The sequence below is a fragment of the Rhincodon typus genome, chromosome 15 (assembly GCF_021869965.1).
Source record: "Rhincodon typus isolate 14 chromosome 15, sRhiTyp1.1, whole genome shotgun sequence".
NCBI lineage: Eukaryota > Metazoa > Chordata > Chondrichthyes > Orectolobiformes > Rhincodontidae > Rhincodon > Rhincodon typus.
In genome coordinates, this window is record NC_063346.1 from 20558217 (window position 1) to 20575232 (window position 17016).

The 17016-nt window shown below is 40.5% G+C and overlaps 1 protein-coding gene across 1 annotated transcript in view; it reads right to left on the reverse strand.

Moving 5' to 3' along the window:
• gan (gigaxonin) overlaps window positions 1-17016 on the reverse strand; it is a 97427-nt gene that overhangs the window by 24996 nt on the left and 55415 nt on the right. The window contains exons 7-8 of the mRNA XM_048605963.1: window positions 16015-16151; window positions 12917-13051 (exon numbers count right to left, since the gene is read on the reverse strand). Coding sequence (XP_048461920.1) covers window positions 12917-13051; window positions 16015-16151 — 272 coding nt within the window. The remainder of the gene's footprint in view (window positions 1-12916; window positions 13052-16014; window positions 16152-17016) is intronic.

Genomic DNA, 17016 nt, shown 5'->3' on the forward strand with positions numbered 1-17016 from the left:
TGTTAAGCTGACCAGCCTATGCTTCCTGGCCATGTTTTATCCTGCTTTCTTAAGCAGAGGAGCTATATTAGTTACCTGCCAGTTATCCACTACTACAATCCTATCTAACAAATATGATTAATAATGCCTCTTATCTCTTTCCTCGATTCTTTGAAAACATATGCAATCCATCCAGACTAGGAACGATATCCTCTTTTCAAATTGTTTAGCTTATTAAATACTTCCTCTATTTAAGAATACTTATTTCATTGCTCATATTGATGTTTACCTGTTCTATGTCATAGTTCTATCTCCATGGTAAATAACTAAGCAAAATAAATATTTATTTTTTCTGCTGTCTATTACCTGCAGTATTTTCTTGTCTATCTATTTATGGTCTTATTCCCATTCTGTAGAATGTTTCAAGTTCCTTTTAGCCTTTAAGTACTTAAGATTTGGAAAGAAATGTTATCATAAAGTGTTCTCCTGTCTACGTAGTTAATGCAGCTTTTTCCTAACTTTCAACTGATTTGATTTATTGTCACATGTATCAAGATACAGTGAAAAGTACCAAAGTACATGTTAGCCAGGCAAATCATACCTTATGCAGGTACATCAGGGTAACAGAATAGAATGCAGAATTTCATGTTACAGCTACAGAAAAAGGTGCAGAGAAAGATCAACTTCACTAATATGAGAGGTCCATTCAGAAGTCTGATAACAGCAAGGAAGAAGCTGTTCTTGAATCTTCTGGTACATGCTTTCAAACATTTTGCATCTTCTGCCTGATGGAAGAGGGGTGGAAGGGTTCTCTGATTATGTTGGCTGCTAATTTAGGGTTTTCGAAATTGTGGGTAATGGAATCAGCAATTGGGGTTATGAAGTTCCTTTCCTCTGAGGTAACAATGGTGACTATGAAGAGCGGAGACTCAGGTGGGACAGTCCTGCGATTGTCTCCAACCTTGACAATTCTTTTCTTTCCTTTGTTTGGTGGATATGGCTTAACAAAATCAGTTCTGAAGCCCAATTGCTGCCTCCAATAGAACTTGCAAACTTGTACAAGATTGAGGGGTATGGACAGAGTGGATAACAAAGCAGCTGTTGCCCTTAGTTGAAGGGTCAGTCATGAGGGGACACAGGCTCAAGGAAAGGGGCAGGAGGTTTAGAGGAAAAGCTTTTTTACCCAGACGGTGCTAACTGTCTGTAATGCGCTCCTTTTTAAAAGTACCTGGATGAACACTTGGCACATCAAAACATTCAAGGCTATGGGCCAAGTGCTAGTAAATGGGATTAGGTTGAAGGTCAGGTGTTTCTCACATGTTGGTGTAGACCTGATGGGCCTCTTCTGCACTATATGATCCGATGATTTGACAATTCTATGAAAATGTTGAGAGATGAATTTGGCTATTCACCTCCCCAATTCCCACAGCTCCACACCAACTCCACTTCAGATGCTGTTTAAAATGTTCCCATTGTTGCTACATCTTACTGTCTGTCAACATTGTTGCCCCTTTTACTTCCTCAAATTCATTCTTTGCTTCTTAGGATCAGCTCCTCTCTACTCTGTTAATCTGGTTTTTAATCACATTTGTGCCCTTCTCAATCATCTTAAAGCACAATATACTACAGGGACTATTACCTAAATGCTCCTCTAGTTTAATTTCTCTTACCTGCTGGAGTTCTTTCTCCATTACAAGAATTTTAAGTGTGTTAGTGTGCATCATCTATTAACAGGCATGCACAAATTACTGACTGCAATTAAGGGCAAAGAAGTAAATTGATACGTGTAATTAAATTCAAAAGCACAAGGCAGATAAGGCTCATTCTCTGTAATAAGAATCACCATTTAGGAATTCTGCCAGGATTTGCGCACTAAGCACATGCCACATGCAACTTTCTTGCCTACAGCTGCACACATTAAGTTGGTAAGTACATTTGCAGAATTTAAAGGGATCCCGCTGGTCCGCAAGCAGAAAATGAACATTAGGAATATTACACTGATTGAACTGCAAGTTCAAGGCATCCTCCAACCAAAAGGGATACCGAGAAAGGCCTCTGGAAATCTGCAGAACAGTAGACGGAAATACTATGATTTACAGACATGTGGCTATAGTCAACATTATCGTTAGCCAATTTCCTCAAAACATCACTTGTGTCTTACTTTGAATGTGGAATAATGAACTTTCTCTAAAACATTTTAGCACTGACATTTCTTTTTGCAGCTGTACAAACAGCTCTGTTTCATATTGAACAGCTGCAAAAATCATTTTTGATACTTTCCAATGCTCTGATTTACAAATTGGCTCCAGACTGTATGCAGAAGTCCCCAAAAATTCTTGCCAACGTTTTTCAAACTGCAAATATAAAGTTTTATTCAAATAAAAAATTACTATCATAATATGTCACTATCTCTCTTAGAGAGCATTGTTTCTACATGTTGGATGGCTCATCTTTCATTAACAAACTGTTCCCCTCTTCACTGATACAATAGCAACTCATTAATGATTCGGCCGCAAATGTAACAAGCAATTCTAGATATTTGCTAACCCATTTAAAAGGAAACAAACATCTCAGTACCATTCTTAAATATGTTGTTTCTATTACATCTTTAAACTATACCTCACCACTAATTCTCATTTATGTCCTTCTCTCACCTCCATTCAATGTTTCTGCTTCACCTGGCAAACAGCACAAAACAGAAACGTGATCTTAAAATTCCAACTACTTACAAATAGCTTGAGCACAAAATGACATTGAGTTCAAAAATATCCATGAGTAATCTAATTAGTGGAAGAGTTAAAAAAAAACAAACATTCAACAGATCTCCGTTATCAATGATGGATCTTAAACACTAGCAGTTTTGAGACAAGATGTAAATTTACTACTTGATGTTCCTGTGGAGCATTGTTAGTAAACAATAAGATAGGTGCCTAATTCTTTCTTTAATTGTGTGTTGGTTAATCTTGAACTAATTTCAATCTTCATTTTCTTCTCTGTACCTACCATTCAAAGCACTGACCTATATCTGTTCACTGCTTTATTTCTCTTCTGTTCAAGTTCTTCTGTCTCATTTCCAGTCTGTACAATATGTACTTTGTGGACAAAAACAAAATACCATGAATGCAGGAAATCTGCAATAACAAAAGCGCTGGAGAAATTCAGCGAGTCTGGCAGTATCTCTAGAGACAAAGAGAGTTAACCTTTCAAGTCCAGTATGACTCTTCTTTGAATCGTTTCCACAGTAGCATTCTCACCTGGGGGCAAGGTGTTGCAAATTTAAACCTCACTATAGGCTTCATCGTATAATCCAAGCCGATAGTACAGTATAAGGAAGTGGTGCAATGTCAGCAACAATGGCATCTTTTGAATGGCAAATTAAACAAACAGTGCTTTTGCTTTTCCAAGTGAACAAAGAAGATCTTGAAACGTAACATTGCTCAAGCAATACGAAAAATGTGAGTCTCACTTCTTGCCCAGAGCAGAGATTGTCCCCAAGCTACATTCTCTGGCTTCCTGGCACTTCAGATACAGGAACAGTGAACCGAGCACTGACGGTTAACACTGTCATTCATCTCAGACCTTTTGTTTTATTCACTTGTGGGACCGGGCCCCAGACAAATGGTGGTGGGTCCAACATGTGGGGAAGAGGTTGAGAAGGAGAGTCCTTCATGGTTACTTCAGCTGTGTGGGAATTGAATCTGTGCTGTTGGCATCACTGTTACAAAGCAGCCATCCAGCCAAAAGAGCTAAATGAGCTCTAGTGCCATGTCAAGGTGGTGGGGAGTTCTCTACTTGAATTGCTGCAGTCTTCGTGCTAGGGGTAGAACCACAATGACTTTAGGGAGGGATGTCCATGGTCTTGACCCTGCAACAGTGAAGGAACAGCGATACATTTCCAAACCAGGATGATGAGTGACTTGGAGGGGAACTTGCAGGTTGAGTTGTTCCCATTTATCTACTGCACTTGTTCTTCTCGATGGTAGTGGTCATGGGTTTGGGAAGTGCTGTCCAAAGACCTTTGGCAAATTTCTGCCTCGCATCTTATAGATAAAACACAGTGCTACTGAGCGTTACTGCAGAGTGACTGAATGTTTATGGGTATGGTGTCAATCAAGTAGCTCATTGTTCTGGACAGTGTCAAGCTTTGAGTGTTGTTGGAGATGCACTCACCAGGCAAGTGGGGAGTATTCCTTCACACCTCGTTGCTGCTTTGCACATGGTGGACAGGCTCTGGGGAATCAGGAGGCGAGTTATTCAGTGCAGTATTCCTAGCCTATGAGCTGCTCTTGTAGCCCATGTTCATATGGTGAGTCCAATTAAGTTTCAGGTTAAATGATAGTCCCCAGGATGTTGATAGTGGGGGAATTCGGTAATAGTAACAAAATTGAATGTCAAGGGACGGTGGTTCAATTGTCTTTTATCAGAGATGGACAATATCTGGCATTTGTATGATGTGAACAATACTCACCTCTTTTCAGTCCAAGCCTGAATATTGTCGAGGTCTTGCTGCATTTGGGTACGGGCTGCTTCAGTATCTCAGCAGTCACCAATGATGCTGAACACTGTGCAATCATTGGTGAATATCCCCATTTCTGACTTATGATGGAAGGAAGGTCATTGATGAAGTAGCTGAAGGTGGTTGGGCCTCAAACACTATCATGAGAAACTCCTGCAGAGTCTCAGAGGTGAGATGACAGACCTCCGACAACCATGGCTATCTTCCTCTGTGGCAGGTATGACTCCAACCATGGAGAGTCCGGGAGAGCTAGCCAACCGAATACAAAATTGGCTTGAAAGTTGGAGACAGAGGGTGGTGGTAGATAGCTGTTTTTTAGACTGGAGGCTCGTAAAGAGGTTTATAAAATCATGAAGGGCATGGATAGGTTGAATAGCTGAGGTCTTTTTCCCAGGGTAGGGGAGTCCAAAACTAGGTGGCATAAGTTTAACGAAAGAGTGGAAAAGATTTAAAAGGGACCTGAAGGGCAACATTTTCAGCAGAGGGTCATGCGTGTATGGAATGAGCTGCCAGAGGTGGTGGTGGAGGCGAGTACAATTACAACATTTAAAAGGCATCTGAATGGGTACATGAATAGGAAAGGGTTAGAGGGATATGGGCTAAATGCTGGCAAATGGGACTTGATCAGTTTAGAATATCTGGTCGGCACGGACGAGTTGAATTGAAGGGTCTGTTTCAACTATGTATGTACTATGCTGTACAACTATGACACTGGACTATTTTAAATAATTTCTATGCCCTTCATGATTTTATAAACCTCTGTAAGGTCACCCCTTAGCCTCCGACCTTCCAGGGAAAAACGCCCTCGCCTATTCAACCTCTCTCTATAGTTCAAACCCTCCAATCCCGGCAATGTCCTTGTAAATCTTTTCTGTCCAACTTTCTGACCAGTGTCATTCTACACATTGCATTGTAAAATAAATGGCAATTTCTCCCTTTATTTTGATGTAGGACAGGCCATCTTCATCTTTCAAATATTGACAATTGGACTCCATTGACCATACTTGATGCACATTCTGCACCAAAACAGCAACTTTATAATAATATTTTACCCACTTTGAGCTGACAGCACATAACAAAGATGAATGCAAAGGTCATAAAATATCTAAAGTGATCACATTCAACAAAATAAATACAAAAAAACTTATCTAAATTGGACTTGGATCAAAATATTTAGGTTATGATGGAACTTATTAAGATCTTATGGCTAAATGTATTTAGGTGGCTGAATTGGAAAATTAATATTTGTTCCAAAAGTCACGCATTCATCTGTAAAACATGAGGGCTTATGTGACAGGTAAAAAAAAAGAAAGCAGTGAAATTTCTGCAGGAAGTTGAAAATCAAATGTAACAACATTATAGCACTGATTTAATGTAAAATACATGGATAAACTCTTCCCAATTAAAACAGACTGGTAATGCCGGCATTTATCTCACTGAGACAATAATAAGATTTTCTTTGTTAGTATTCAAAATGTTCTTCTATTTGGCCACAAATGAAGGACGAGACCCAAGGACTGAAATCAACAACTCTGCAAATTTCAAACAGTTGAACACTAACAATACCAGTGTAACACTGCAACAAACATAAACGAGCTTTGTCTGCAAGAAGTATCACCCACCAAATTAGGAAACGCTTACTAAGTTCAAAGTTTTGTCACAATGAGGATACATTTTGCAAATCTTGTGGTTGCCAAGCTTCTAGCTAATACATCTCGCTCTGCATTACTTCACAGAGAGTGCTGTTGCAGGGAATAATAAATTCAAACCTGTAAACTAGCCCAGAAATTCACATTACCTCAGTGATCTCAGAAGTGCCACTCAAGTAGTTATCACATTCACATAAGCCCAAATTAATTCAGTAGCATGCAAACTAAAAAGCAAAACTGTGATGGTCTTACGCAGCAGTCAGGAATTGAAAATTCATTATTTGGTACCAGTTGGCTTTACGTGGAAATGTTTACGTGCAGGAATACTATTTGCAATATCATAACTGCAAACTGAATTCAGGAAGAATTTACATTCAGTTAGCAAATGACAAATATTTTGGAGACCTTTAGGCTAAACTTTTTCATGTCTATTTGTTTAGATGTTTATCTTGTCTTCTCCCATCCATTAGTATGGATGTTTGTTAACTTTAAAGTACCAGAACAACAAAATGGCATGTCGAAATAAATAGAATAAAAAACAGCCTCTGAAGCACTGTACATCTTCAGAAGTTATCATAGTTGCTGACTGACACAAATTTTACTCTGCTAATACTGGTCAGCAAAACAGTTACATTCTGCTCATCTGTACATGCTTTTCCAATCTATAGGAGATAGTCTGTAATCTGAAACAAGAACAAGGGCTGAAACTAACTGAACGCGTGTTGCACATTTGCTTTTTTTTTTCCCCAATTTGTTTGGAACCTCAATGGTCTCTACATCTGTAAGACACAAAGTACCATTAAAAAAATTATTCCCAAAGTGGTTTGACAACTTAACTACATCAAAAGAACTTATTTTCTTCCCCAAATTAGTATGGGAAAATTATTGATGACCTTGCTATCTAATGGTGAAATGACCAGGAGGTCAAAATATTCATTTAATTACTACATCATCTGGCTCGACTTGACAAGCTATTTTATGCTTTAGACTCAGGAGTTGCAATCGATAATGTATCTTAATTCCAGGATTCTAACTAAAATCTAGGGTACGGTCTCATTCTAAAATTTATTTTTCACACATATTAAACTCGTAAAGGTGGTCAGAAATAGTACAGGTTTTCGCCACAATCTTTCAAACATCATTGGATATGGAAGTTGTACTCTAGGACAAGAGGACTGCTAATTCAAAACCTCTCTGTTCAGAAAGCAATAAACTAGGTAATTATATTTGGGGCAGCACGGTGGCTCAGTGGTGAGCACTGTTGCCTCACAGCACCAGGGCCCTGGGTTCAATTTCAGCCTCAGGCAACTCTGTGTGGAGTTTGCACATTCTCCCCGTGTCTGTGTGGGTTTCTGCCGGGAGCTCTGGTTTCCTCCCACTGTCCAAAGATGTGCAAGTTAGGTGGGTTGGCAATGCCAAATTACCCATAGTGTTCAGGGATGTGTAGGTTAGGTGGATTAGCCGTGGGGGGAAAATGCAGGGTTACAGGGATTTGGGGGGGAGGCACGAGTCTGGATGGGTTGCTCTTCGGTGAGTCGGTGTGGACAGGTTGGTTGAATGACCTATTTCTACACTGTGGATTCTATATACCAATGGCTAGCCTAGAAGCAATTGTGGTTACACTTCTTTAAACCACAATGTAAGATAAATACATTCATGGAAAATTTGGCTTGAATAAAAATGAATTTGTAAAAAATCATGCTAATCTGACAAATTTAACAAAACTGTTTGAGGAAATAACGGAATGTACAGATATTCTGTAGATGGATTTTCTAAGACATTGCATAGGAAGCCAGCTAATGAGGTTTGCACAAGTTATAAAATGGAAGGTGGAAACCTGGATAAAAAAGTCAGTGAAAGGGAAGAAAACAATTCACAATTAATTAATATTCTTCAGAGCGACATGGAAAGAGTATTGTCCTTCAGTGGTCTCAGCTGCCATCCCTGACTATTTACCTTACAAGAGATGTAGACTTGGATATAGAGGGCACAGAATTAAATTTTGTGGACAATATAAAACTCTGTCAATGATAAACTGTATAGAGAGGGCTGTAAGCAACTGTGGGAGCTTGCAGACAGGTTTAATGATGATGCAATTAGATAAAATTTAATCAGAAGTGGAAGATAATCAATTTTGATAAGATAAAGAGAAAGCACATGCAGTTAAATGGTAAAACATTTAAATCATTTAAAACATAGGTAACAGAGCCAAGATTCAGATGCATAAAACTCTGAAAGTAGGGGGATGAGTTGATGAAGCTATTAAAAAAAAAAATCTGGATTCCTTGATATTGTAAATGAATCATAAAGTACAAATGCCAAGTAAAGCTGTACAAAAAAAATACACTGGCTAAGCCAAAAACTGAGTCCAGTATAGGGAAAGTAAGAACTGCCAATGCTGGAGTCAGAGACAACACAGGGTGGAGCTAGAGGAACACAGCAGGCCAGGCAGCATCAGAGGAGCAAGAAAGTTGATGTTTTGGGTCAGGACCCTTCTTCAGAAATGGGGGAAGAGGGAAGGGAGCTCTGAAATAAAGAGAGAAAGGAGTGTGGGGCTTGGGAAGGTAGGTGGGATGGTGATAGGTGAGTGCAAGTAGGCAGTGGTGGGGATTGATCAGTGAGGTTGGAGGAGCAGATAGGTAGGAGGGAAGACAGACAGGTCAAGTCAGTGAGGCCAGAATGAGAGGGAAGGTTGGTCATGGGATGAGGCCAGGGATAGGGAGATTTTGAAACTAGTAAAATCTACATTGAGACCATTGGGTTGCAGGCTCCCACGGTGGAATAGGAGGTGCTGTTCCTCCAGTTTCCAGGTGGGGTCATTGTGATACTGGAGGCGGCCCAAGATGGACATGTCGTCCAGGGAATGGGAGGGGGAGTTGAAGTGGTTTGCGACTGGAAGGTGCTGTTGTTTGTTGCGAACAGAGCGCAGGTGCTCTACAAAGCGGTCTTCCAGCCTCCACTTGGTTTCCCCGACGTAGAGAAGGCCACATCAGGAGCAGCAGATGCAGTAGACCACATTAGCAGATGTGGAGGTGAACATCTGTTTAATGTGGAAGGTTTTTTTGGGTCCTTGGATGGAGGTGAGTGGGGAGGTGTAGCACTTCCTGCGGTTGCAGGGAAAGGTGCTGGGTGTGGTGGGGCTAGTGGGGAGTGTGGAATGGACGAAGCAGTCGTGGAGAGAGTGGTCCTACGGAAGGCAGTAAGGGGTGCGGCAGGAAATATATCCTTGGTAGTGGGGTCAGATTGAGGGTGGCGGAGATGATGCGTTGAATACGGAGGTTAGTGGGGTGATACGTGAGGACAAGGGGGATTCGGTTTTGTTTTTGTTGTGGTGAGGGGGTGTGAGGGCAGAGGTGCGGGAAACGCAAGACATGCAGTCGAGAGCATTTTCGAAAACTGAAGCGGTGGGAGGGGGGTAGTTGCGGTCCTTGAAATAAGAGGACATCTATGATGTTCAGGAGTGGAACGCTCCATCTTGGGAGCAGATGTGGAGGAATTGGGAGTAGGGGATCGCATTCTTGCGGGAAGGTGGCTGAGAGGACATGTAGTCTAGGTAGCTGTAGGAGTTGGTGGGTTTGAAATAGATATCACTTTCGAGGTGGTCACCAGAGCTGGAGACAGAGAGGTCCAGGAAGGAGAGGGAGGTAACAGAGATGGTCCAAGTGAACTTGAGGTTGGGATGAAAGGTGTTAGTAAGTTGATGAACTGTTCGAACTCCTCGTGGGAGCATGAGGTGGCGCCGATACAGTCATCGATGTAGCAGAGGAAGAGATGGGGGCTAGTGCACAGGGAATCCCACAAGGCATAAAATTCCAGTTATCAAAACTCCTCAACCTCTGCTTCCTGCCACTAACAGGAGATTGCTGCTGGTACTGGATATCACGTGGTGATTAAGTATAACATGTTGTCTCCGTAAATGTCCAGTTTCATGAAAAGGGCACGAGGTTAGATCAACTCAATGATGACATAGTAATTAGATCATTTTAAAATGAGAAGACTTTGGAATGTACAGTTTAACAATGGAGACAATTCAAAATAACTAAACTATGTGTATATTTCTGATTGTAATACGATTACAACATAAGAGTAGCAATTCAAAGAACAACTGAGAATCTAAACTGTCAGCACATTTTAGACTTCATTATTTGTAGTTCCAAATGCAGCTATTGGTTGCGCGTTGATGGTCTATTGACACAAATGTAAATGACATGTTGATCATATTAATTGTATTATACAAGGTGTGAGTCAGTTGTTTTTACCAAAGATGGTCAGAGAAATTCAGAGCTGGAGCAGGATAGATCCAACATGGAAGTTTTACAAGTTAACAAAAGACAGGAGTTAAACAGTACCGGAACAAGTGTTAATGAGGTGTATAAAATAATGAGGGGCATAGATAGGATGAATGCATATAGCCTTTTTCCCAGGGATGGGGAACTGAAAACTGGAGGGCATATGTTTAAGGTGAGAGGGGGAAGATTTAAGAAGGACCCGAAGGGCAAGTTATTCACGCAGAGATAGTGGTTGAGGCAGGTACAATAGCAACATTCAAAAAACATTTGGTAGGTCCATGGATGGGAAGGGTTTAGAGGGATATACACCAAAAGCGGGCAACTGGAAACAGGTGAATGGGCACCACGGTCAGCATGGACCAGTTTGGGTCGAATAGCCCGTTTCCATGCTGTATTACTCTACGACTCTATGACTGTAAGTGCTGACTGGTGTCTGAGCTGCTCCAGGCAGTACAAGATATCACCTGGCTTATAGTGTTCCATTATTCCCAAATAAATCCTCTTAATTTGATGTACAAAACCTACTGACTTCCAGAGTTTTGTCATGTTAAAAATACAAACAAGGTTTAAGAAATTTACATAAATTTAAAGCCTTAACGTTATAAATTGTGGATGAATATAATTCTGTTATTGCAGACTAGTCAAGAATATCAAGAAGAGGGCAGCACGGTGGCTCAGTGGTTAGCACTGCTGCCTCACAGCACCAGGGACCCGGGTTCAATTCCACCCTTGGGCGACTGTGTGGAGTTTGCACATTCTCCCAGTGTCTGCGTGGGTTTCCTCCGGGTGCTCCGGTTTCCTCCCACAGTCCAAAGATGTGCAGGTTAGGTGGATTGGCTATGCTAAATTGCCTGTAGTGTTCAAGGGATGCCTAGGTTAGGAGGGGTTAAAGGGGGATGGGTCTGTGTGGGATGCTCTGAGGGTCGGTGTGGACTTGTTGGGCCAAAGGACCTGGTTCCACACTGTAGGGATTCCATGATTCTATCTCATGGGTGCTCTGTTTTAAGCTGCTGACTTTGTTCTGATGTATCCCATTTAGCAGTAGTGTCACACAACATTGTGGAGAATGTGTACTGTATGGAGAATGTGTACTGTATGAAGATGAGACTTTGACTCCATAAGGGCTGTGTGGTGGTCACTCCCAAGAACAGTACAAGGGACTGATGCATCTGACACAGGTTGGTAGGTACATCAGATGGTAAGTAGGTTTTTCTAATTGTGTTAGCTCTCTCACTGTTTTATGCAATTCCGTTAAGTCATTCTAGACAAATCCAGCTTGGTCAACAGTGATGAAACCAATCTCTCTTCATGGTGGACATTGCAATTCCCTATCCAGGGTACATTCTGTATTTTTGATATCCTCTTCCAAGTGGTATGAAACATGGAGAACCACTGATGTATCAGGGAGCATAGTGGGTGGGAGAAAGTCTCAGTCTCCATGTTTGACTTGATACTATGAGACTGTATAGAGGTCCAGAGTCAACACTGAGTATATCCTGAGTCAATGATAAGTACGCCCAGAACTACATCTCCTCACTGCAAACTTCTGGAGGATCTTTGCTGCTGGTTAAACTGGACATAGTCAGGGATAGTGATAAGAATCTGCAACATGGACTAAAAAGATATGATTTGGTGAGTATGAAGAAGTTCAACTGCTGCTTGACCGATCTGTGAAACAGCTTTCCCAATCTGGGCAAAAGTCACCAGATACTAGTGAGTCGAGTTTTACAGGGTGAAATAGGCTGGTTGTACTTTGAACACATCTGGTATCAAAGTCAAAGCCAGGTAATCTGCCTGGTTTTCTTAAACTTTTCTGTAGTAGCTTGATAGAGTGGAGTGGTTTGCTATTCATTTAAAAGTGCATGAGGAGTCAGTCACATTGCTGTTGGTCTGGAATCACAAAAAGGCCATATGGGCTAATGAGGTCTTCAATAATCAGATGTCAATCTAGTGTTTTTATGAGCATAACTACTATTACTAGTTTTTTAGTTTCAGGTTTATTAACTGAATTTAAATTCAGCAGTTCCACTGGTGACGTATGAAAATGTCTCCAGATATTCACACAGGTCTGTGGATTAGCAATCAAATACTGTAACCACAGTATTACTGTATCCACACATAATTATCAGAAAATAGAAGAATGAATTTATAAAAGGCTCTGATGCTACATCCTAATCACTATTGTTGGTCTTTGTACCGCAGTAAGAGACGATCAATTATTTGTATTTGTTATTGCATCTGTTGTATAAAAATTGACTGAACACATATCTATCTCATTCATTTGAATGCAGTGACTCAAAGTAAACCATAATGCTTATCGATACTTAGTTTGTGAGAAGGGAATCAAGGTTTGCACTGGTTTTTGCAGCTAATAAGTCCAATAGCCGATTATAGTCTGTTATTAAAAAAAACTTTGTTTTCTAGCAATAAGTTTGCCTTTCAGAGGTCAGTGTAGCAAAGACTGCATCCTTGCTTTGTGTTACCTTTTGAACTGATCATGGTAAAATTCTGATTTGCAGGTGACCATCTCGTTGTTTTCTACATTAGGACCTTCACGGCTACGAACACCACCAAAAACATATAGTTCCAAGCCAACACCACATGCTACTGCACCAAACCTACAAAGCAAAGAGACATCAATTAAAAAGATCTGCTTGCAAATTGGATGCATCTAGCCAACATTTAAAATGTAAATGTTAACAGGCAGTCATACATTAAGCTTCCTGTACCTGTTCATAGCCCACTCAATTTAATACTTCAATGAAAGCACACACAGTCACTTACAACTGCAGGACAGAAAAAAAAACTCAAGGAGCACTTTAACAACAATTTTCAACATAAAGTTAAAAACAAATTTGCTGCATATCAGTTACACATGTTTAATTTACTACCACGTTAGTCAAATAAAAGAAAAACAAATTTTAACATGACTGGGTCTAAAGTTATTACAGGCCACAACAAAAAAAAACTAATCACTTGAATATGCTCGATCTGTTTGTGATAGTATAAAGAAGAAGGTATGTCTAATATTAATGTTTAAGATAACAGCAAAATACTGCAGATGCTGGAACTGAAGTAAAAACAGAAAATGGTGGAGAAACTCAGGTCTGGCATCAGCTGTACAGAGAGAAACAGCATTTTGAGTCCCAGATGACTGTTCTTCAGAACTAAAACAGAACTCGTTGGAAATGTTCAACAGGTCCGGCAGCATCGGTAAGGAGAAAAAAAAAATCAGTTAATGTTTCAGTCTGGAGACTACTTCCTCAAAACTGATGGAAGCTAGGAAAATGTCAGTTTATATTCAGAGGAGTTGATAATGATCTGGGTGGGAGGGTGAATAATTGTTAATGGAGACTGTTAGTGGCTAATAATAGGGGTAGTGTGTAATGGCAGACTATGTGATAACAAGGCCTGGTGTGTGGGGCAGTAGGCTAGAACATGGGAGAGTTTAGGCCCTAAAATTACTGAACTCGATATGGAGTCCAGGGCTGCACAGGATCCGCAAGCGGAAAATGAGGTGTGGTTCTTCCAGCTTTTGCTGGAACACTACAGCAAGCCTGAGACAGAGATGTTAGCCAGGTAGCAGGGTGTTGTGTTAAAGTGACAGGCAACTAGAAGCTCAGTCTTTTTTGCAGGCAAAACATAGATAGTCTGTGAAATGGTCACTCAGTCTACGCTTTGTTTCCCCAATGTGGAGGAGACCACACTGTGAGCAGCAAATGCAGTAGACTAGATTGTGGGAAGTGCAGGTAAAGTGTTGCTTCACCTTCCCCTCCCCTCCCTTCCCTTGTATGGCTTCTGCAGGGACCATTCCCTCCAGGACAGTCTGGTCCACTCTTCCTTCACCCCCAAGATCCCTCACAGCACCTTCCCCTGCAACCGACAAAGGTGTAACACCTACCTATTTACCTCCTCCCTCCTCAGTATCCAAAGGCCCAGACATACCTTCCAGGTGAAGCAACATTCCACCTGCACTTCCCAGAATCCAGTCTACTGTAGTCGCTGCTCACAACGTGGGCTCCTCTACATCGGGGAAACAAAGCGTAGACTGGTGACCGCTTTGCAGAATATCTACGTTCTGCCTGCAAAAAGGACCCTAAGCTTCCAGTTGCCTGTCACTTTAACACACCATCCAGTTCCCTGGCCAACATCTGTCTCTGGCTTGCTGCAGTGTTCCAGCAGAGCTCAGCGCAATCTGGAGGATCCACACCTCATTTCCCACTTGGGGAACCTGCAGCCCTCCGGACTCAATATCAAGTTCAATAATTTTAGGGCCTAAACTCTCCCATATCCTAGTCCCCTACCCCACACACACACACACACGTTATCGTATAGTCTGCCATTACGCACTATCTATTGTTAGTCACTAACAGTCTCCATTAACAGCTATTCACCCTCCTAGCCAGATCATTATCACCTCCTTTGTCTGTCCAACAGCTCTTCTCTCTTTTTGGACTCTATTCCCACCTATCATTTACTCCTTACCCCCTTGCCCTCCCTAACATCTGCAAATAAACCGACATTTTCCTGGCTACCATCAGTTCCGAGGAAGAACCCGAAACGTTAACAGATTTTTTTCTTTCACAAATGCTGCCAGACCTGCTGAGCTTTTCCAGAACTTCTGTTTTCATTCCTGATTGAAGCATCCACAGTTTGTTCAGCTTTCCTGCAAAATTAATGTTTTAAAACAATTTTAACTTTAAAATGGTTAAAAATCACATTCTACTGAATCAACTGCAGTGTTAGCACTTACATAAATATCTCTTAAAATATCTGAAATTTGAAGCTAAAATTGTGATAAACACATCATCTTGGAAAAGTTGTGAAGGCAGACATACACATTAACAAAGAATTCTCAATTGTCGACTACAAGGTCTTTGGTAATGTTAATTTGGCTTACTTCTATTAAACTTAGTACTCGCCTCAGCCTATTTCCTCAAAGATTGAGGTTTTACTAACTGCTTAAAACAAATACGGAAAACAGACAGGGGCACTAAATCGTAATTCATAGCAACTTTGATATTTAAAAACAGGGTGTTTCACAATTAGCACCCTATTTGCAGAATGACTGTGTGACAATATGAAGTTTTTAGGAAGATTCAGTTCTTGGCAATTCTTCATGCAGTCACCTCCAAAAAACACAAGAACTAGCGCTAATCTATACATAAAGGACACTGCAGCAGAATCCATAACACAACATTGTTCAACTCTCTTCAACGTAATCATCGGTTTAATGTTATCAGTTTGTGTTTTAAAATTCCAGCAGAAGCAGACAGCAAAGGATTGTTACAATTTTCTTACACACTGTGCTTGGTTTTGTTCAATAATTGTTAATTGAAAGTCAATCCACTATTAATGCTTGCAGTGATGTTTTCATTTGCCGGACACTAATACTAAAATGTATCTGGACCGAGGAAGTTTTCTTATACGCAGTTGGCCAAGCTAACTTGTGGAAAAAGTACTGATGTGGCTTCCCCCATGAAGAAAAAAAACAAGTCATTTGAGCAGATAATCACTCATCAATATATAAACCCCACATATTAATACAATAACTAATACAAAATGCTGATTGCACACTAACCTTTTTTCTTTTAGTGGGCAGATCGCAGTCCACTGCTGTGTCTTGGGATCATAGCACTCAACAGACTCAAACAATTTTCCATATGAGCCACCACCCATTGCATAGATCTTTTTCTTCATAGCTGCATAGCAGCCAATCTGTTAGTAAATAAACATGGAAAATTTAACCTTTCACCACCTATCCTCAATTTGTAAACAGATTGAGCAATTCTTTGGACAAACCTCAGAACAAGTCCTAAAATGTTACAACTAATTCGTGAATTTGCTAAATTTCTCAATATTGGTGAAGCATGAATACTTCCATATCTAAGTAGTGGGTATCACATCAGGTAAACATCTTAGTGCACACAATAGCTTTGTTTATCTGCCTCCTTGCAGTTTTGATCCTTTACCCCGTATTCTGAAGGACTTTTTTTTTTTAAAAAAAGTTTCATAACTAACAAAATCAACAAGATACTTTGCTCAATTGCAAGCCCTGATAATGAGTGCTAATAAGTGTTCAATTGATACTGGCCCAGATTTTGAGGCGGTAATGACAGTGAAGTTATCAGCAGGTCTCATCAATGCTGCACTGAAACTGACTGCAACAACTGGAACACTCACATGCAGAATAACACAGAAATTCCAGCAGTTGCTGTCTGATTGTACACTTTGACAGGATATGCTGATTGGAGTTTGGTGCTGCCTCATCAATGGGAAATTAATTGAATTAATGACAATTTTCATTCAGAGGCTCTGAAAACCCTCAAGAGGGCTTTTATGATGGTGTCCCTTCTTCTTAACAGTTTCAAGTCCCATCTGCTTCAGAAGTGTGTAATAACATCTCTGAATAGATTGATTTAAAATAATTATATTTGACTTCGGTCTTACAATTCAAGTTAAAAACCTTTAAGAAAGTTTTAAAAGCAAAGTGTTGATGAAAAGTCATCAATCTGGAATGTTAGATAATAAGGTGTAGAGCTGTTATTACACACTTCTGAAGCAGATGGGACTTGAAACTGTT